We start from the raw sequence: 22,500 nt of genomic DNA on the forward strand, positions 1-22,500 counted from the left end.
TCGTAGCGGCCAGACGTATGATTTTAGCCTTTTAGATCGTCCGGACTAACAACGTTTGCAATGTTATTAAAGCGTGGGATGAGTCGGTTTTTATTCTTGATTCAGAGAGTTATCAAAACATTGTCACTAAAACTGTTCATACCATCAGTCAATGGCAAGTAGAGACGCCTTTTAAATCATTCCAGAGACAACAGAAACTTGGAACAAAGTCAGAGACTGAGGTACGATAATTATGACAAGTATACGATAACGAGGAGTTTGGGTGAGTTCGATGGGATAGTGAGAGGTATAAAGTATAGTCAACTTTGTTGTGTTTCATTGAATAATCTTATTGATGAAGGAACAAAGTAGTGTCACGCTGAACATTAAAGGCTGCCTGTGGAGGAATGAGGAGGAGAGATAGAGAGAGACACAGACAGGTGCTGTAGTATACTATGCTGAATGGCAAATATTGATTGATAACGGTTACACGCTTAGCAGAACTGAAAGTGAGTGTGGAGAGTGGGCGGGGACGAGGTAGGGGTGAGGGAGGGTTCCTGGGAATGAAACGACCGAAAGCTAGTATTGATGCTATAATAATAATAAACTGTAAAATTGAAATACATCAATAATAACTGGACATCTTTCCACCTCAATTCCCGCTCCAACTTGAGCTGTGCAGATGGATGGATTTGACGAATGTATCAAATGCTCTATCGAAAGTGAATTAAGTAATGGCTTCACTTTCTGCTCAACTGCGAGTTCCTTGCGTCCTTTACCGGCATTAGGAGGAGAACCAGCTAAGGCGCTGATTTTTGCCGCGTTGCTTTTCAATTAAATACATGACAAAGATGGCACAGTCTCGGTTTTATGTCAGTGCTGTATATTTCATGGGCGCTGTGCGGACAGTGGACTGTCTATCGTAGAACGTTCGTGTGCTCTTTATATAAATATAGAATATATATATATATATATATATATATATTATTATATATATATATATATATATAATAGATATAGTATATATATATATATATATAAAGATCACACGAAGGTATTCCGACATAGTACAATGAGAAGGGTATGTCTCAGAAAATACCCAACAGTTTCGTCCTCCAATGGACCTCCTCTTGGAGCGTTTATCAAAGAAAGATAAATTTTACAGTGCATGTAGCCAAGAAAGGCCTAAAATTTTTAAACATAAAGATACCAAAATCTAGCAGTTTGAGCTACAAACTATTCAGCAGTAAAATGACAATAAAACAAGAATAGCAGTTGAACAAATGAAAAATACCAAATATCTAACGAGGTAATACATCCATTTGAAACAGCATAACATACAGTACATATTAACAAGCGTATACTATATGATAGTTAAATGGATAACATTATCCAATTTGTACTGACGTTTCATGACATGTAAGATAAAAGGATCTAATTTATACAAACCAGGCGATAAATTAAAATGTTTTCCTTTGCTGTGAACAATGCAAGTTGTCTCTATCAAATTCCTTTCAATAAAACCTGTGCTCTAAAACAAAAACTTTGACCCGCGCCAGTCAATCAGTATATTACACAAATTACTATGAACACCTAAAGCATTGCTTGTATTATTTGTTCGCATATTATATTTATGATTTAAAATGCGTTTTTCGAGTGTCTTCCCAGATGGTCCTATGGAAAAACTACCGCACTTGCATGGGATCTTATATATGACTCCTTCATTGTTTTCTGGACTATTGTGAATTAAAGTTCTTCCAATGGTGCTAGGATATGGAAAAGTTGTACTAAAACCTACTATGAAATTCAGGGCCTCTGTAACACGGTTTTTTGGATTTTGCTCCTTAAAGCATCGGATGTAGCTGAAAGTTGACATATGTATATTTTACAACTACAGATAAATTTTGTCAGCATTATTAATAACCTAAACCCGATAGTTTTAATTTTTATAGAGTAAAAATGATCCAGCCGACGCCACGGCCAATGATTGCGAGCCAAGAGTCGAAAAACATTCATTACGTGAGCAAGGTAAACATCGTTTTACGAAATGTTGCCCCGCCCATCCACCAGACAGAAACCCATTCACCTTATTCCATCGGCTCTGAAACCCATAGTCGTCAAGAATGGCTAACAGGATTTGGAATTGTCGCCGTGGTTGCAAAACTGCATTTGTCTTACGACTTGCAACTTTATACAGTCAAGAGAAAGCCCGTGGCCATACTTACTATAGCCTGAATAGGTATTTATTAAGTTTCTAGTTTAAATCCAATGTTTATGGTCTGATTTGTATTTAGTGTGACGTGATTATAATACTTGTAATGTCTTTCAGGATTTTGAACATTTCCATTAACTTTTCACTATGCCACCAAGAGAAAGAGAGAGATTGTATGTAAACAGTCTTTATATAACGATTTTTGTTAACATCAGATTTTTATCCAAAGTAAATACACTCTTATATGTGCTAAAATCTCAAGCAGACCAACAGATCATCCGATATATTTTTTTCTTCTTCTTTAGTCTGTACGACCATGTTGGATATAAAGACTTTATGAATGGCGGAACGATACATAGATGTGGGTGGGGTATCTGTGCTAGCGTAGTAATACTACTGTAGCAGTAGTGCTGCAAAATTAGTAATAGCAGCAATATACATGAATTAAACGTTTAGGCCAACTGCTGGGATCCCTGAGGATCATTTAGCACTTCTTACAACTACTCGAGAAATGAGTTTTTATAGCCAGAAGTTAGATTTTCTAATACAACAATGGCCATGATAGCCTTCATTGTTATCCTGAATTATAACGAGGCCAAAGTGGGTGGAGCCTCATGAAGTCATCATTCTGACGATAATTATTGGTGAAGGTTTAAAGCCAAAATACGGTACCGTCTATTTTTTTTTCTTTCAGTAAATAGGTAGATAGCCGATAAATAAAAATTGCTTGACATTGGATACAGCAGTTATCAAATCAAGCTTGTCTACTATGTCTTTGAAAATTACCAACTATTCCCTACATCTTGTCAATCTGATTGTGACCTATAAAGTAGATTATAATTTCTTAGGCCACTTATTTTGGGAGTTAGACTAATAATCGAAGTGTTTTTGTATTTATTAACATATTTTGTTGGTTTGTTCATTATGATAATTATCAGTGGAGAGGATTCAGAGTTCATTGTTGCCGGAGGTATAGCCTTCGTTACGTATAGCCAATCATCCATCGAGAAAGAGGGAAGAAATGCTGTCATAAGTTACGTAACGAGTGCGTTCGAAACCTTATCTCTGAGTAAGTTGGCCCGTCTTCAAAAAAAGTCACTTTTACATTATAAGTACCAAATTTATTCAACCTACTTAATGCAGAATACAGTCAAAATTTATGTGTAGATATAATGTGTATTCTGAATAAGCGTTATATCTATGAAATGCATAGATAAAAAGTTATTGTCAAATAACCGTGTTACAGAAGCCCCGAATCTCATAGTAGTAACCTTAGGGGGTAGACTATGATTCTAATGTGGGATGGTATGGGAAACATATAGAATCCAGTTTTCTGTTTTTCTCCTCATATGAATAAAATGTTTTTCGTGCTAACTTTAGACTGTACACAATATCTTCCAATTTAAAATTATTTTCAATACCAACCTGATATATAAATTCTAGTTCCTCACTGATAAATTCCGGACTGCAGATCTTAAGAGCTCTAAGAAACATTGATCTTAATGCTGAGTTTTTTACTTCTACTTTGTGTGAGGAGTAATTGTTAATAATACGATTGTTATTAGTAGGTTTTCTGTGTATTTTAAACTTGTAGCTAGAACTTACAACTGACCTCACAACTGTAACATCCAAAAATGAGATAACACCATTGTCTTCTTCGTCAACCGTAAAAGTTATGGAGGGAACTAGATTATCGAGGTCTCTTAAAATCTTCTGAATGGTTCGTTTTGTTGAAGCGAGGCGACGTTTGCCGTCCACTTCTTTCCAGAAACAGTTGGGTTCAGCACAGCAGTCAGTTCAGATCTCTATAGTATCAGGTATTGTTACCTGTTGGCCACTGCTGCGCGAGGACGAGAACGCCAGTTGGTTCTACAGCAGTTTGGAGTATTTACTCGGAGTAGCAGTGTCTGCAACCAGTTGGAATCTTCTGATGAAGGATGGATGGTGGCTGAAACATGGTCACCAGTGGAGTTCCTTATGTGACAGCAATGAGACTGTTGTGGCGTTCGTCTGGTTGGGGCATCAGTGGTTGGGATGGAGTTCGAGTTCGTGGGGGGATTCATCCTTTATCAGTGGAGATTATAATTTATGTATTTTTTATTTATACTGCTTGATTTTGGGTGTTTTTCATATTTGTGGGGCAAGTGTATGGCCCAGTTACTTTGTGTATGAGCTGGTTTACTATTGTGTTCTGATTAATTTTATGGCTTTGGGCGCTTTCACAATGTTTAACATGTTTTGTATCTTGTGCAAGTGCATGGCTCTGGGTGTTTTTACAATGTGATTGACATGCTTTTTGTTTTGAGCAATTATGTGGCTTTGGGTGTTATCACATTAGTTTGTGATGTTGGGCAGTGTATGGCCCTGGTAATTTGACATGCTTCATTATGTTTTATTTTTACTGCTTTTGTGCTATGTAATTTCTGTAATGGGACAGTGTTCATTTTGTTTTGGCTGAATCCTCAACTCGCCTGTAAATATGTAAATTGCTTTATACAGGAAATAGGTTTAATAAACTAGTTATAAGGTATTCTGTAGATTTATTTCTTTCTCTCCTCCTTGATTTGCCTTTGGACTCCTTGTCTCCCCAGTTCCAGTTTTTATTATCATTATTATTAAAGAGCCCAGTTTTTTTTTATTTATTAAGGAACCCAGTTTTTTTTTATCATTAAAACCTGTGGAACCGTAAATGTTTCACAACAAAACCCACTGTGGATAACGTTCAATTTTGTTTCTCCACTAACGGCGTGGACAATACAAATGAGAAACTGAATGTCGCTCAAATAGTTAAGGAACTGATAGCATTTAAGCAATTGAAGCCGTGATAATAAAGCTGAATTTATCTAATTATTGTTTGATGGGGAAAAATAAGCTTAGACCGTCGGTGATACTCTGGTGAGTATTGTCAGTAATCCCGTCTAGATTACTGAAACAAATCGTGACTCGTGCGTGCTGCCAGACAATCTTTCAGTGTTCAAGTTGGTGATGATAAAAAGTAATGAATTTAACAAATACTTAGATGAGTTTTCTATTGAAACGTTGTGATTAATTATCACAGATAGGATGGAATGGGCTACTACTTATATCATCTACGTTAAGATACAGTTTAAGAAACTGGAAAATGTTTATGCGATTAAATTCAACAAAAGGCGCCACACCTCGGAACATGATCACTTCTGTATTGGTTCTCTATCAGATCTAGACTGGCTATCCAAAATACAACGGATGAATTGTGAGCATAAGACTATAGCTACTGACTACTATCACGTTATCTGACCTAAGAAAGCTTGAGGTTTTGGTTTAAGAATCTTCAAATGTGCCATCTTAAGATTTTACCATAGGCTACCTCTTGATATTAAGAAAAATGGAATTATCGAGTCTTTTCAGAAAAAAAAATGAAAAGTTTTTATTTTCTGAGCGCCGTTTGGTTCATCGAATATCTAATCGTATTAGTGTGTAGGGCCAACAAATTCATGGTTCCTAAAGGGAATCGGGCAAGAAACCCACTGCACTTTACAGACCTGTTCAACCGCCGAATATGGGAATGAAATAAAAAAAGGTAACGGGAAAAGTAAATTTTTCAGCTGCAAAGAAAAGATTCCCCAGCGCTTACTTATAGACACAGTTTAGACCGTGGCTATAGAAAAATTATTTAACACCCGTTTTCAGTCTTAAATAAGCACTGCGTTTAATGATCTGCTTGTGTTGCATCGTCTTGTAAACAAAATAAATTACTGTACTGCAATAAGCGGTCGTGAATAAACTTCATTTGATAATAGGGGGTTCCTACGAGCGCTTATATGGACGTGGTGCGAGACCTGGATAAGCCGTCAATATGATAATAAACAGACAAGTCCCATTTCTCCTTTCATCTTGGTGCGTCTATGGAATTATAACCTGTTTATTACGACGATGTAGAAATTAACAAAGAAAAACGAAAGCGTCATTTGTTGACGAGCAAAGTCAATGGACGGATGATGGCGTACGACAACTTACGTAGAGTGCGGTACGATAACCACCGAACTTGACAAAGTATGTGATTCACCCACACACGGACGGTCCACGGTCCCACTCAGTGTTCCTTGAGCTGTTGACGTGAAAACCCAAAGAAACATTTACGTTTTGAAGTGGTTGTCTTAAAAGGCCGTATGGCGGATGTGAGAGAGATGTGTTAATGAAGTCGATACTCGTATACGATCCCGTGTGGTAATTGAGAGCTCGAGGATCTTCGATAAAGTGTATTCCGGCGGGAAAAATAAAGAAAAAGAGTGCAGCAACCTTTTCAAATGGCGAGAGTAGTTTGTGGTCAGGTATGACATTGCGCGGTGATGGTCTTCTTCTTGGGAGACTTGAATCGGAGGTGGTGATTCAGGTGTTGTGAACTGTTAACACCCACCCACCCCCCCCTCGGTGGGCGTCCGTAGGCGTCGTGTCCTTCCTTCCTCCTTCCTCGGAGGCGTAGAAGAGGGCTAAGACTTCGGAACATGAGCTTATAGCGAAATTGCGGACCGACCTCATGGAAGGCGAGCGGTGGACCAAGAGGGCGACGAAGAAGGAGGGTTTGGACGGCGCTCCTCCGAGGTGCTTCTTCTTCGTCTTCGTCCTGTGGTGGATGCTGTGCGCGCCCGCGAGTGGCCAAGGTACGTCGGAGGTTGCAAAATTGCAAGCTCGCTTTGGTCTCTTGGTGGGATGCTGACGGCGTTCAAATCTCCGGCGTCCTTATGGGAGCCGTGTTCATCTCTCGTCGCTCCCCTGCGTCCCTTCCAGCCTTCTTCTTGCTCATATTAACACTTTCGCATTCTTGTTGACTTGTTTTCCTTGTTGTGGGCGGCTTATCCAGGTGTATGCTACCCGACCCACTCGTGGGCGGGCGCCCGCATGTATAGGGGCAAGGTGGGGGAGGGTGCTACTTGCCATCTCTCTGGAAATGCTAAATAAAAATTATGTATATAATATAATTATATAATTTATATATAACATATATATAAATGGTTATAATTGCTTTATTCATTTAAAAAATTGCAAGTACTGATAATTGAAAGGGTCAAAAGTGTCTATTTCCTGGCACCGGAAACTCCATGTGCTATGTATTAAGATCGCCCCTTCCCCGCCCCCCCCTTTGGAAAATATGCATCGGGCGCCCATGATGGCCACACAGCTTCATAGCGCTCGCAGGACCCCCATTTATCAGATTAACAGTTTATTCAGGACCACTTATTGCAGTAGAGTAATTGATATTGTACACAAGACGATTAAAATCACCACAGATAAAAACGCTCGCTGCAGATATTCGTATATATATCAGTCCCGTCAAGCATTATAGGCCAAACCATAACGTCTCGACGGTTGCTATAACAAATGTAATATGCCTTACGAAGCGCACTTGAGCGAATGTTTTATCTATACTAGGCTATATATGTATTTTATATAGCCAAGCAATTATTCAGCTGTAGGATTCCCACGCAATCCTACAGCTGAATAATTGGTGGGTAAGTATGAACAAAACATAATTTTATTATAAAAATATAATTTTTATAGCATTGTATTCCCACAACTGCGTCCGTTTTGTTAGTTAATGCCAGGCCGCTGTTAAAAGTCTTACAGAAGGCCTTTTGACATCGAGGTTCTGATGAAGAGGGTCTTATTGTCTGTGTAAGTTAGCTGGGGTCGCCATCAACCTCCAAGTTTTATAAAAAATGATTAGGCTAAATAAGAAGCATGTGTCATAATGTGGTTTCTCTTCGTTAAAATCCGTAGGCAGACCTTTAAGCTCATAAATACAGATTTCATATAGTATGTATTATATATATAGTATATATAGGCCTATATGTGTAAGTATACACATTAAATATATATATATATATATATATATATATATATATATATATATATATATACACACACAAACATATATTATGTATTCACAAGCACACATAGGCCTATGTGTTTGTTTGCAGATATAGTATAGGCTATATATAAATATAGATATATATATATATATATATATATATATATATATATATATATATATATATATATATATATATATATATATATATATATATATATATATATATATATATATATCCTATACTGTATTTGCACACAACACACATAGGCCTATATGTGTGCTTGTGTATACAAAAATGTTCGGGTTATATATATATATATATATATATATATATATGTATATATATATATATATATATATATATATATATATATAGGCCTGTAGGTGTGTGTTTGTATGCACAAGTACTAGGTCTAAACAGCTCGATTTCATGTACTAGATGAATAGGTTTAAAAGCATCTTAGGTTATTTGTGTTATTTCCTTGAAATTTTGAATTTGATCTGGTCCGTGACAGTTTTATGTTGTGTCGTACTAAATTATTCATCTGGCAACAATGTCTAAGGAGAATCTGTAGCTGAGTTTTGCGTTATGGAATTCGAGAAAGAATTACTAGTTTCTGAGGAATGATTGGGACTTACCTACCACAAAAGAACTTACACACACACACACACACCTTGGACTCCCGGGGGTATGCAAGGGTTTATACTATTTGATGTTTTGACAAGGTTTTTCCATTTTGACAATAATTCCCTCTGATGGTAAGCGATTTCTAGACTTGAGTTTAATACGATCATATCATTCCCAGCGAAATACGTGTCACTCGAGCAAATGGGATTTATTAGGGAAAATACGCTGGGAAAATTGCTCATTTCCCTTTTAAGTCCGCGGAAATTGGAAGTGATTTACATCAATGTGAGTTTGTTTACGATTGATATGTCGCTGTTCTGAGTCATTGTCACGGCTCCCACGCCATCCTGCCCCGGTTGTACTTCTGGGAGTAAGCAGTTATTCACTGGAGCTATTTTTGTTTTTTTAGACCACGACAGGAAGCGACATGTTAGCTCTCTCTCTCTCTCTCTCTCTCTCTCTCTCTCTCTCTCTCTCTCTCTCTCTCTCTCTCTCTCATTTGACTATCGACCGTTGGACAACCGCAATTAAGCCTATACATATTGTAAATAATCCATTAGATTTGGCACTGAAACTCGCTGGACAAAACCTAGAGCTAATAGGAGAGAGAGAGAGAGAGAGAGAGAGAGAGAGAGAGAGAGAGAGAGATTTGCGTTGTTCGTATCCTATTCGTCTCAAATTTGATTTGGGCTTTTGGTTTCTGTGTCGAGGAGGTATGGGCCATATCTTAGCTTCCGGGATAATGAGTTCTTTAAATTATATTGAGGATGGGAAAAATGTGTATTTTGCTCTCCACTTCTTTGATCGGTGAAGTCATGTTTTTGATGAGTGACAGTGTTCCAACTTCCAACGAAGCCAGACGTTGCTATGGTCCCAGGAGGGCGTCGGGTATCTGCTCGGCGTCTTCATATCCTCCGGCGCACCCTTCTGCAGTAGTAATGTGGCGATGAACAATATAGTATGATTCATTCCCGCTATTATTATTCACGAAGGATATCCTCCCTTTTTTTTCTGTGTGGGGGGGGGGGGGGGGACGTTGTTGCCGCTGCCAATCCCATGTTTATCGCCAGTTTTACGATTCTGTTGTTAGTACAAAGTAGGTATGATGTAATTCTGCCATATCATTAATAGAATGAATTCTACCGTATTTCATTGTTGTTGTAACATTACTGGTTACCTTTGCTTCACCAAGTAACTGAGGTTTTTATGACTGCGATTGGTACTTTTTTTTTTTTTTTACTTGACTTTTTTTTTCCCACTAAAGTTAAAATACTTTACAGGGTTATTCAATAACCGCCGTAAGTAAGTTATTCCTCATTTTTGTTCATGCTTACTATAGGGTATGCATATTTCGATGTGAGTGGTGTGACGACAAGTTCAGAAAACGGGGACATAACGTACTTTGACGATAAGATTCTTTCTGAAGCTTGGACCAGAGCAGTTTCACTGTAACATACTGGTATGTTAAAGAATGATTAGACGCCAAGTTTAATTATATATTCTTGGTTATATATGGACAGCTATAGTGTAGTTGTTGATATGGTGAGATTCTTAGTGCTATATATTCTGCAGACGCAGTAAGTCATAGATAATGTTTGTATGTTGGTACTATGTGTTTGTCTTAACCTACTGGTACTTTTGACCGTGTTAATCACGAAGCCCTTGCTTTCAAATTTTGAATGGGAATAGGGAATAGTTCTTATTGTTAACCAATAGATTACTATTCGTTGGTGTGGATTATTGTCACTACTTTAATATAATCGGTGATATTCAACAGGGTGGTATCCTTGGCCCATCCTGTTAAACCCAATACGTATATGGTTTGCCCTTGGAAACAAATTTGATGCAGGTGATGCTACTCTGTCTGCATTGACTTGAGTAGCTGTAGACCTGTTTGCTAAATCTGTCATGTCAAATAAGTGAATGATGTCCATTATGGGATGGAGCTACGCCCCAAAAAAAAGGTGTGGATGTTGATAGGTCTAGGACACTGGATCACCCTTGATCGAGAGAGATATACATTGACAGTATTCTTTTAACTGCTTGCAACTCATTTAGGCTGTAATTTTATGTGTTATTCATTCATGATTGCGAATTCTCATTGAAGAAACATATCCAATCTGTCTTCGATTATTTGAAAAGAATTCGGTCCATTAACAAAATTTCTGTATTTAAGTTGCTTCTCTGTCCTGAGGAAATGTTATATATTTCATTCTGAAACGTTTTGAATTTTATCTCCAATTTGGCCCTCAACAGCCGATTCCACTTTTAGTTGAGGGACAAAAGCTCATTTTTTTTTTTAATAACATTTCAATTTCTTATTCCGGTTTCTGGTAGCGATTTCTGTAACGTTGCCCACATTTCTGATATGCTTTGCATTCGAGACCAGGTTTCGATTAGTTTTATTATTACTACAGCTGCGCCCGAAGTATTAGACGATGGTCCCGTTGTCTTTCGGGCATAAAGCGAAAGAGCTTCGCACGCGTTTTTTAATCTTTATTATTGCAATTTTTCCGTACTTTATTTCTAAAAAATGGGGCCTTAAGTTTGCAGGTGTACAAATGTACGGAAACACTTTGTTAAGTCAAGTAATTTCTCGTTAATATGCATTATATATATATATATATATATATATATATATATACTATATATATATATATATATATATATATATATATGTACGTATGAAGACGAAAAAGATTGAACAGGATGGAGACGTATTCATCAAGTCCGGAAACGGATATCCATGAATGGCTTCCTTCCCGTCTGTCTTTTCTCCCTTCAGTGCATCTGTAGCATGAGAGAAAACGATAGTGGTTCTTGAGTTAACGAACGTTAGGCGAGCTGTCGACTACAGTATGCTCTCTCTCTCTCTCTCTCTCTCTCTCTCTCTATCTCTCTCTCTCTCTCTCTCTCTCTGAGCTTTTCGAAGGGAGCACTGCCAATAAGGTGGTGGTGGTTTTGTTTACATTAGCTCTTGTTAACATTTTGTTGTTTACTCCACCCATTTTTTTTAGGGGGAGTGAGAATTGACTATTCAGTTAAAAAAAAAAAACCCTTATTTGCTCATTCCAAATAATAATGTGATCTTAATGACTTTCTCAGTAGGAGTTTCCGCGTTGAAGATTTTAGCAAGGGAACGCCTCTATCCCTCAGAGAGGGTAAATTGACGGACCGTTACCGTTTTCAAGGCGGTGAGAGAGAGAGAGAGAGAGAGAGAGAGAGAGAGAGAGAGAGAGAGGTCTCCCCGATTTCTGTATAGCACATGCACTGACTTGTGAACATTTTGTTGCCTTTGCCCCAACACGGGCGTGAGTTGATTCGCTCGTGAGTTCGTGTGCGTGTTGCCACACTCCGTGCTTTCACTTCCAGTCCCCCCCCCCCCCCCCCCCCCCCCCCCCCCCTTCCCATTTTTTGCCTGGGTACAAGATGCCTTAAACGCTTGACTAGTTACGCTACGACTCAGCACTTCCTTTTCCTCTCTTGATCGAAGTAGGAGAGAATAGGTGGTGAATGAAATTTAAGAAAATATAAATACAACGGATAAACAATGAATGTAAAATAAATAGAAGGATATAAAAAGTGAATAAAAATATATATTATTCTGTTCGGTTGTCTCTCTTTTCTATATACAGTTTTTGTTTGCTTTTACGTTAGTGTAATTTTACGAAGTATGATTATGTTTCGACGCAAATGCACTTTTGGTATATATGCTATTTATTGTGTAATTTTCGATACGCCAATGTCAGTCCATCGCAGATGTTTACTAGTCACGCATCCACAAAGTTTTATTTATTTTTGTTTATTTTATTTTATTTTTTTTTTTGCTGTTGCATTGCTGAGTAGGAATGCGCTAATAGCACAGTTTCACTGAAGTTTAAGTTGTCAGCACTACACTATCAATTTTTAAGGCTGCGTGTCTCATTTTTCCTCTTTTTTTTATTATTTTTTATTTTTGGGGGAAGTTCGAAAGTGTGGGATTACGAAATGCCTTCCTGTCACGCGGGCTCTGGTGGCCAGTGTTTGTAATATCGATCCATGGCCCCAGTTGATGTGTTCTTAATCCTCAGTAGTAACAGAGAGAGAGAGAGAGAGAGAGAGCGTAGCCTTTAGTTGTCCAAGAAAATACTGACCACTTCGTAAAGTTCCTTTTTATCAGCATCGGGTCGGCGAACGCCCCTAGTGTGCCTATTCCGTAGCGTGTCCCGATAAGTCTGGTTTAGGATAGGTGGGTTATAACTCAAGAGTGAGATAATGAAACTTATTTATGGAGAGAAGGCGACCAGGGAATTTTTATGATGTGTTTTAAGGGGAGTATTGTATTTGATCCACACACGTGTATGTATGTATGTATGTATGTACACACACATATATATATATACAGGAAAGTGAAATACTGGAGTAGCTACAAGATCTTTCGACTCATGGTCTGCTAAGTAAAGGACGTCGAGTCGAAAGATCTTGTAGCTACTCCTGTGTTTCACTTACCTTCGTGGCTTATACATTTATTTATGTATTTATAACGTTCCAAACTTTCGTGATTCAGTTATACATAATATATATATATATATATATATATATATATATATATATATAATATATATATATACATACACACACACACACTCACACACACACACACACACACATATATATATATATATATATATATATTATATATATATATATATATATATATATATATATATATAAAGAAATACCACTGGAAAATGATAAGCAGAAAGTGAGTACCAGGCGTTTTCGCCATTATTCAGGCACTGTCGACAGTTCCTAAATAAAGGTAAAAGCTCTCTGTATCGCTTTATTGTGGTATTCGCTTATCATTTTCTTGTGATATTAGCTTATATAATGTAGTCACGTGCATTTCTACTGTTTTTTTTTAAGCATATATACATATATGTGTATATAATGTAGATAATATACTTAGCCTATACAGGTGTTATTCCCACAGATTCTTATATATGCCTTTCGAAGTCCATTTAAGATGGCATCGTGTGAACAACGCCCAGCTGAGAGACTGTCAAATTGTTTTCTTAAACCAAGCGGGCCTCATGAATGGAAGAGTGAAGGCGATCTTATCTGTCACATTTAGTAGTGGCGTTGACGATGGCACTTGGCACTATAGTTATGTCGAGTGCTGTGGCACTCCCTCCTTGGCATTGCGAATGTGCACCGCTTTGATTAGGTTCCTCATTGACTCTTTAACTGTTTGATGCATCTCGCATACCATTTAGAGAGAGAGAGAGAGAGAGATTTGAATTATAGTACCTATTAGGTTAAAGAGATTTTGTATCTACTATTTGTTGAAAGAGAGTGAGTGCATTTAATTTCTAATATCAGTTCACACACACACACACACACACACACACACACACACACACACAGCCATTAAATGATAATAGGCAAGTGGTAGAAAATGGGTGAAGGAGATAATGGTAGGACGGTTTATTAAATTATGGGAACGTTGTCCCCTTCATGGGAACATGATGGGGGTGGCAGGCGCCCAGGGCGGGAACTTCATTCAGCTGCATGTTACGCTAGTTTGTTTGTTTGTTTGTTTTGCGTTACGAAATAACTGAGAAAATACCGTTGATGGGCGTGGTTTGAATAGTTGACCCTGCGCATTTCAGTTGCTGGTTTGGGGCGTGCAAGGTTGCATTAACGTCTGTTTGGTCACGATTACGTACAATGCTTTCATATTTGAATCTTGATTCCGTACAGTGATCTTCTTTTATGAAGATTGTAGTTATTTTTTATGAAGATTGCGTAGATCGTAGTTTTTTCTAATGGTTTAAAATTAAGTTTTGTAAAAAAAAAAAAAAAAATGTATTAACATTGCGTACAGGGCCCTAATTCATATTTGTATTGAGTATGTTATTGTTAATATATTGTACGACGATTTCTTTTTCATTAGAAGTTATTAATTTGTGTTTTTGTCCCTTTTCACAGAGAGAGAGAGAGAGAGAGAGAGAGAGAGAGAGAGAGAGAGAGAGAGAGTCGCCTTATTTATACTTCACTTGTTACTTTAAAAATCATCAATACACGAGGAAATGGCACCGCCGCTCAAAGATTGCCAAATCTACCAAATGGTCACCCTTTTTCCTGAAAAGTTTGAACGAGTTTTAAGAAAATATGGCAGCAGTGCTAATCACCCTCGTGTCTCGACCTTTTGTAGCCAGAGTATAATAGTGCAGAAGGGTCTGTTACCACCTTTTTCAGTTTCTCAGTACGAACAATACTAACTTGGACATCCAACGCGTGCGGTAGAAACTGACGGAAAAAATGCTTAATCGTCTCTTTCGATAACAGTTCTAGTCAGCAAAACTAAGTTGGAAACATTTGTAGCCCTTATGCTGTGCTGACCTGACGGGAGTAACAGAGAATAGCACAAACAATGTAGTCCGAAGGCCAAGCTCTGGGACCTATGAGGTCTTTCAGCGCTGAAACGGTAATTGACAGTAAAAGGTTTGAAAGGCGTGACTGGTGGAAAACCTCAAAGCAGTTGCACTGTGAATCAATCGTTAGGAGAGGGTGGAGAGTAAGATGGAGGATAGAACGTGATCGGAGGATACAGTAAAAGGAATGAAAGGGGTTGTGCAAAGACTCCTTCAGTAATGCCTACAGTGCTCCGCATGGGGTCAACTGACGGCACTGTCCTAAGTGCATGAGAGTTCGTAAAGAAGTTGTATATGAAGGGCAAGTAAGATAGTGGTTAAGGCCTCGCACGAAGTGTGTCCTTGTTAGTGTCTGATGTGTGTGTGTGTGTGTGTGTGTGTGTACACGCGGGTAATGTGGGGGGTAGTTTTATCGAGCAGGTGGACGCAATCATGGCTTAGGGTGCAGCTACGAACTGATGAGGTGTCATGCAACACGCCATTCTATATAACCCGTCATACTGCTCTCTCTCTCTCTCTCTCTCTCTCTCTCTCTCTCTCTCTCTCTCTCTCTCTCTCATTCTTACCATCATACTACAGTTTTTCTTCCGGTCTTCGTCCAAATTCGCTTCAGTGTTGTAATATATTCGTCTTCTATCTGTTTATATGTTTATACTGTCCTTCTCTTCTCTCTCTCTGCTCTCTCTCTCTCCTATCTCTCTCTCTTCCTCTCTTTCCTTCTCTCGCGACTCTCCTCTCTCTCTCGTCTCTCAAACAACACCAACGCTTCCTCATGGCGTCTGTCTTTTGCCTTTTCATGATCGCGAGGTTTTGCCTAATTTGGATCCGGTATTTTTTCTGTTGGGTTTCCACGGAATCGAGCCGTGGATTCCAGTGCTTCGATTCCAGCCTTTCGGAATCCTTTTCCTACTTTTGGGATGACCATTGCTTTTCGGTTTTCAGTTTCCAGTTCAAATAACGATGCTAGGATCTTATATAAATTAAGGTCTAACGTTTTCCACATCGTGATAGTGCTGTATGGACGAGAAATAGAGGTTATTTGATTATTTTTCTAGGTCTTTTGGGCATTGACAGTGATTATCCCACAGAATAACATTGAGAACAGTCACATAGTTTCTCTCTAGATTCGGGGACAAGTTTTAGAAGCCGTGCGCAGAATTAATATCTGGCTCGTTCAGTTGCATATCGCCGTTATCCAGCATTTTTCAGCCTTGTTAACTTAAGGGTAACAAACGAAATGTGAAAAGCTCCTACTTGTTTATCTCTCTCTTTTCTGCAGCACGGAATTAATATCGGTTGTAATCACCGTCTTGGATTTTTGGGGTGGGTGGGGGAGTCCTTTTAAGCTAGTTGTCGTTCGAACAGATCTTTGCATCCGGGTTTTCATTTCTTCGGCTGCAACACATCAGTCTCACTTGTCAGGTTTTGTCAGGAATCAGAATAGGTTACAAAGTTAGGGCGCCTTTTTTGTTGTTGTTGATGTTTATTCTTAAGAGATTAACTTTTTTTTTATCATGAAAATGAAGGTTTGATGAGAACGGAGATAGTGGCAATGGTTTTAGTAACCTGTAGTCGGAATCATAGTTCATTCCAGTGTTTACACACATTTACACACACATATATATATATATATATATATATATATATTGTTATATAATATTATCCTATTATTATATAATTATATATTATATTTGACGACTTGGCCCTAGAATTTGATGTCTTTATGTAGCCTGGGTAGGCCTGAAAACGCGAAAGCAAGCATATACATATATATATATATATATATATGTGTGTGTATATGTGTGTGTGTGTGGGTGTATAAATACATATCAAAATTGAACCGTTTCCATTAGCAAGGAATGCCCCAAGGTGGAAAACCAACTAAGATCACATCGCATTCATATTTTAACCTGTGTATTGGAAAAGAGCTCCTTGTTCAGTAAGCATCCACACCATTGGCCGACTGACACACCTCGGCAGAAAGCCCAACAGCAGCGTGTCACACACCCTTGAGCACATGGCGCCAGTCATCAAGATGTGTTAAGATATATAGCATTTATTTATTTAAGATGTGTTAAGATAGCATTTATTTATTTTGAGATGGAGAGCGGTAGGGAACGGTATGCGTTTGCAGTTCTGTCATTTTTGATTTAGCTTTCGTGCCGTGTTTTTCTTTAAACTGCGGCTACCACCATGCAGGCTGGTTGAAGGAAGGATTTGGACCGTAAAGGACGCATCAAAATTCCTTCGGTCATCCTTGGAAGAGACAAAAGACTAAAGAGAATTTTGTAAGAATATTTTTGGAGACTGCAACGCAGATGTAACTTCCTTTGGTGTCTCATGTTAGTAACTATATTCTTGTACCTCCTATCTCCTATAATTTACAGAGCTGGAAGTTTTTTCTAATAAACTGGAGGGTACAAACATCCTCAGTCACGAACTTCCATACTTGGTAGTCATCTCCTTGGTCGCGTTTATATTGCAAGTTAAGAATAGCGATACCCTAGCAAAAACCTACCAGTGTATTTGTTGACTGGTTAAATACTTCATCTTTATATGTGAATTAGAAGCATATTTTATCACGAATTATGAATCTCACCATTGGGAGGTTGGACATTAAAGTTCGTGAGTTTGTCTTGGCTCATTTTGCAAGAACGAACTTCTGTGGTTACGCCTATCTTAATACGCGAATGAGTAGGCTTCTGTGAGGTAGTCCACACTTTGGCTTCTACAATTATATACTTACCTATACCATTACCCACTGTTTTATTTGTCAGTGTGTCTGAGCGGAGATGATCACGAGTTACGGAGACAGGTGTTTCTACCTGAGCTGTCCCAAAGTATATACGTATATACCTTGAACTGTCCAGTAAAGCATATATTATGTGTGTCCAAAATACTAGAACCAACAGCGATCTTCAACATTTGGAAATCGATGGGGGAAATTTTGCCAGAATCTTAAACCATTTTCAGTCATTCCAGTTTTAATGTTCATGAAGAACCGTATTTTGATAAAATAGAAAAATTAGTGAATGACGAAAATACAGAAGCCCGTATGGATTTAAAAAACTAAATTTAAAAATGTTACATATTCTGAATTTTGATATATTTTGTATATATTGAAGCATGAATAAATGTATACAATGTATGCATGTATTCCAGTGTGAAAACATAGTATGCCTGGTATAATTTCGCGTACTCGGGGAGGAAGTCTACAAAACTACTTTTTTTTTTTTTTTTTTTTTTTGTTTTTTTTTTTTTTTTTAATTTTTTTTTTTTTTTTTTTGGGGGGAGAGGGGGGGGGGGGGGGCCGAGTTGGTCGTAGTAAAGGTCTCTCAAGGAAAAGCCTAAATAGTTCTGAAAAAAGTGCTTCTCATTGAGTTACAAATACAGGAATTTTAAGATAGGATATTTATAAATTATGCATTAGACTGAAAATGTAGAAAATAAATTTGTGTGTGAATTTTAAATAGTACAGAACAGTTCTTTCTAGTAAAATAAAGCGTATTTATTTTAATTTTTATTTGTGAAATAACGCACTATTTGACCGTAGATTTTAGCACGTGCCCCGAGTAAGCTGGAGGTCGGATTTTTTTTTTTTTTTTTTTTTTTTTTTTTTTTTATACTACACACACAACCTATTTGGTCCCAGTTCTTTGCTTGTGTCCTAGACCAGGTATTTTATCCTGATAGTCAGTTCAGTGGTCTGGTTAAACTATTTTGATAATAATGATGGTAATAGTAATATAATGATAATAATGTCCATTCGAGTTTATTGCATCATTTACACCACTTCAGTTTCCACAGCGCTCTGCCCCAAAGCAGGACGACCTTCGGTTAGGCAGGAAAGTGTGAAACGACTGTGCCCTTACCCCTCGTTTCCCCATTGGAAGGGCGGGAGGGCGTCCTTCCTCCGTTAACCCTAATGTAGGCACGCTCATTCCCGCCCTCGGCTTTTGTGTGAGCCACTTTCCCCTCGTCGCCTCCTATTTATATTTCAGACTTGGGCAACACGCAACTGGTCTTTTGGGATGGGCTTTTCTCTTCTCTCAGTTAGCCTGACTTCCAACAACTCCCCGCCATCTCCCCCCCCCCCCCCCGTCCGTTTCTTGTTACCCTTTCACTTCCGTTTTATTGTTTTCCGTTTTATACTCGGAACTGTTCTGTTTGTGTGTGTGTTTGGTCTCATGTAGCATCCCTTATTGTTCCTCTATATATTTCTTTTCTTCTGGCTGACTTTCTCTCTCTCTTTTTGGTTTTGATGACACCAGACCCCTTTGCTGAAGTCCACTCAGGTCCTATTTATTGACAATACAACTTTATATACTTAGTTTAATACATACTTAAGGTATGAATCGCAGTTTAATACATAACTCAAGGTATGAATCTCAGTATCTCAGTTTAATACATACTCAAGGTATGAATTTCAGTTTAATACATACTCAAGGTATGAATCTCAGTTTAATACATACTCAAGGTATGAATCTCAGTTTAATACATACTCAAGGTATGAATCGCTAAGATTAGAACATACAAGAAAACCAGAAGCATTTATAGTTTTGCATATTTATTTACCAAGTTTACCCATGCATCCATTGACACATTAAAATCAATTTTATTTACGTGTATTCATGTATCCATTGACGGATTAAAATCAAATTTATTTATACAACGTGTATCCGTGTATACAGTGACGCATTAAAACCAAATATATACAGATATCCAGAGATCCAACTCCCATACCCCCAGCATGTGGTTCTCAAGATATACCCCCTGTTAAGAACCCCTGCTTTAATGTCTTCCCCACCCCCAACAACTCTCCATCTCACCGTCGCCTTCCGAATCCCGACTCGAAGCTCGTCCTCTTCCTTTTAAGGGGGAATGAACGGCATACATTCCCATTCTTGACATTCCTTCATCACTGTGGCTTGTTTCTTTTGTTTTATTGCCGCTAGCACCGTTACTGGCATTCCAGCTCCTACATTTCGGGCCTTTTAATTTTCTGTCCTTTTAATTTACGTGCGTGATTGGTGCAAGGTATACAAAATAATTTATTATTATTAGTAGTAGTAGTAGTAATAGTAGTATTATAGGTTGTAGTTCCTACCGATCTCAGGGTCCGAAGTTCGATTCTCCGCTTTGCCAACAAGGAATCAGAGGAATTTATTTCTGGTGATAGAAATGCATATCTCGATGTGGTTCAGATCCCACAATAAGCTGTAGTTCCTGTTGCTAAGTAACCGATTGGTTCCTAGCCACGTAAAAATATCTAATCCTTTGGGCCAGCCATAGGAGAGCGGTTAATCAGCTCGGTGGTCTGGTTAAACTAAGAAATAGCTATTTCAGCCGCGTTTATTTTGTATAGAAGTTTGTCTATTCGTCTTATTACTGACTTTTCTCCTGTACTCAAGTTGGCTATTAAAACGCCAAATGGGGGATTAGTGTCAAAAACGTGGTATTTGTAAAATTTTAATAGTCAGCTTGAGTACAGAAGACGAGTCAGTAATAAGAATAGAGAAACTTCTTGACAAAATAAACGTGGCTGAAATAGCCATTATTTTCAATAAAGCCTGTGTTAATGAAGGTCTTGTTCCAGCATATTATTATTATTATTATTATTATTATTATCAACATCATCATCAACATCATCATCTTGGGCAACAAGTGGCTGAAGTGTTTTACCTATTTATTTGCAAACGATCATTACAGAGGATATCTGGTGATAGAGGTTCACTCTCAACGTGGTTCAGAAGTCACGTAAAGCCGTTGGTCCCTTCGCTGAATAATCACTGATTCCATGCAACGTTAAATCACCACACAAACAAACAATTCCAGAGGATAGCCTACTTCATAATGTCGTCCTTATCGCAGTTCAACCTGTAGTAACCGACAAATTGTACCTGTGGCCTTTATAAGTATACTATAGGCCGCCATTGTTTGAATTATGAAACGTTCTATCAGAATACTGCATTCTTTTTTCTCTACAAATAGCAATAAAGAAGTTAGCATGGTGGGATATCCTGATCAATACGGTATATAGGCTACTACCTGATTTTGGTTCAGTTTGGTTCAGTAGTTTCGCCGTCTATAGCGAACATACACACACACATGATACATTCATAGCCCGACCGTCAGCTTTTTATATAAGATAACCGAAATAAGTAGTCGGGAGTGTCACTAAAAAGAAAAAAATAACGATAATACGTAAACATATTGACTGGCATACTTTCTGCGGATCATAAAAGTTTTATTTTTACGGCCCCGAGGACCTGAATAAAGAATGGTTCTTGGTCAGTACGCATTATGGCACTGGAAGACGTCGTGAAACAATTTATGTATGGAATTGAAGGCTCCAAGTTTCCCTCTTTCTCTGTCCCTAACTCTTGTTCCTTGTCGAGTTCGTCACTCCATTTGAAGGTTAGACTAGGACGGACTATTTAGAGGTTTATATATATATATATATATATATATTATATATAATATATATATATACTATATATTAATGTGCGTGTGAGATTGCGTATGTACTATATGTATATTCTTGATTCATATCAAGAGGCAAGAAATGCAATTTTTTGAAGCGAAGGCAACTGGATCTGATGACGGAGCATAACTTAACCAATATATTAACATACTACTTGTCTATAATAATTCTCTCTCTCTCTCTCTCTCTCTCTCTCTCTCTCTCTCTCTCTCTCTCTCTCATCTCTCTGTGGTCGAACCATCTATGTCAGATTTCACCCCGTCAGTGCATCTCGTACAGGTGCACTGTATGCATTACTTAAGGTTCTTTTCAGCGTGTCTTCCTTAGGCTCATAGCTGCAACCCCTTCCGTTCCTTTTACTGTACCTCCTTTCATATTCTCTTTCCTCCATCTTGCACTCCACACTCTCTCTCCTAACAAATTGATTCGTAGTGAAACTGCTTTGAGGTTTTCCTCCTGTCAGGCCTTTTGTAACATTTTACTGTCAATTTTCCGTTTCGGCGCTGAGTGACCTTCAGAGGTCCCCTGTGCTTGGTCTCTGGGCTAAATTCTATATTCCAGCAAGCACCAAAGCTCGTGAGGAGAGGTCATGCGTGAACCACGCCAGGTCACGGATGGAATTGGAGAAATCAGGTGCCGCGTCGTATTGACTTTGTGGTGTCGAGAAGTCTTTGTCTGTCTTTCTGTGTCTGTCTGTCTGTATGGCACTCTGAAACGAGTGCCATTATTTGTGGAGGCGGGTCAGAGACCTCCGCGGGTGAGGGAGAGGTCGGTCAGACCATGAAGAAGTGCTGTGGCTCCATGGAGCTTCGGGCGAAGTTGTTGCTCTTGACTGAAGTGGGTATTGATGAATGCAGGTGGAATTTATTGGAAAATAATTTGACATAGATTCATTTTTTCTGAACGCCACATTTTTTTTTTATCAAAACT

The 22,500-nt window shown here is 38.2% G+C and overlaps 1 protein-coding gene across 7 annotated transcripts in view; it reads left to right on the forward strand.

Annotated features, from left to right (window-relative positions):
* The first annotated feature begins 6,255 nt into the window (after positions 1 to 6,255).
* LOC135217473 (protein sidekick-like) overlaps positions 6,256 to 22,500 on the forward strand; it is a 258,080-nt gene continuing 241,835 nt past the window's right edge. For all 7 annotated transcript variants that reach the window (XM_064253381.1, XM_064253382.1, XM_064253385.1 and 4 more), the window contains exon 1: positions 6,256 to 6,831. In XM_064253381.1, coding sequence (XP_064109451.1) covers positions 6,708 to 6,831 — 124 coding nt within the window. In that variant the 5' untranslated portion in view covers positions 6,256 to 6,707. The remainder of the gene's footprint in view (positions 6,832 to 22,500) is intronic.

The sequence above is a fragment of the Macrobrachium nipponense genome, chromosome 7, assembly GCF_015104395.2.
Source record: "Macrobrachium nipponense isolate FS-2020 chromosome 7, ASM1510439v2, whole genome shotgun sequence".
In the NCBI taxonomy this organism is placed as follows: Eukaryota; Metazoa; Arthropoda; class Malacostraca; order Decapoda; family Palaemonidae; genus Macrobrachium; species Macrobrachium nipponense.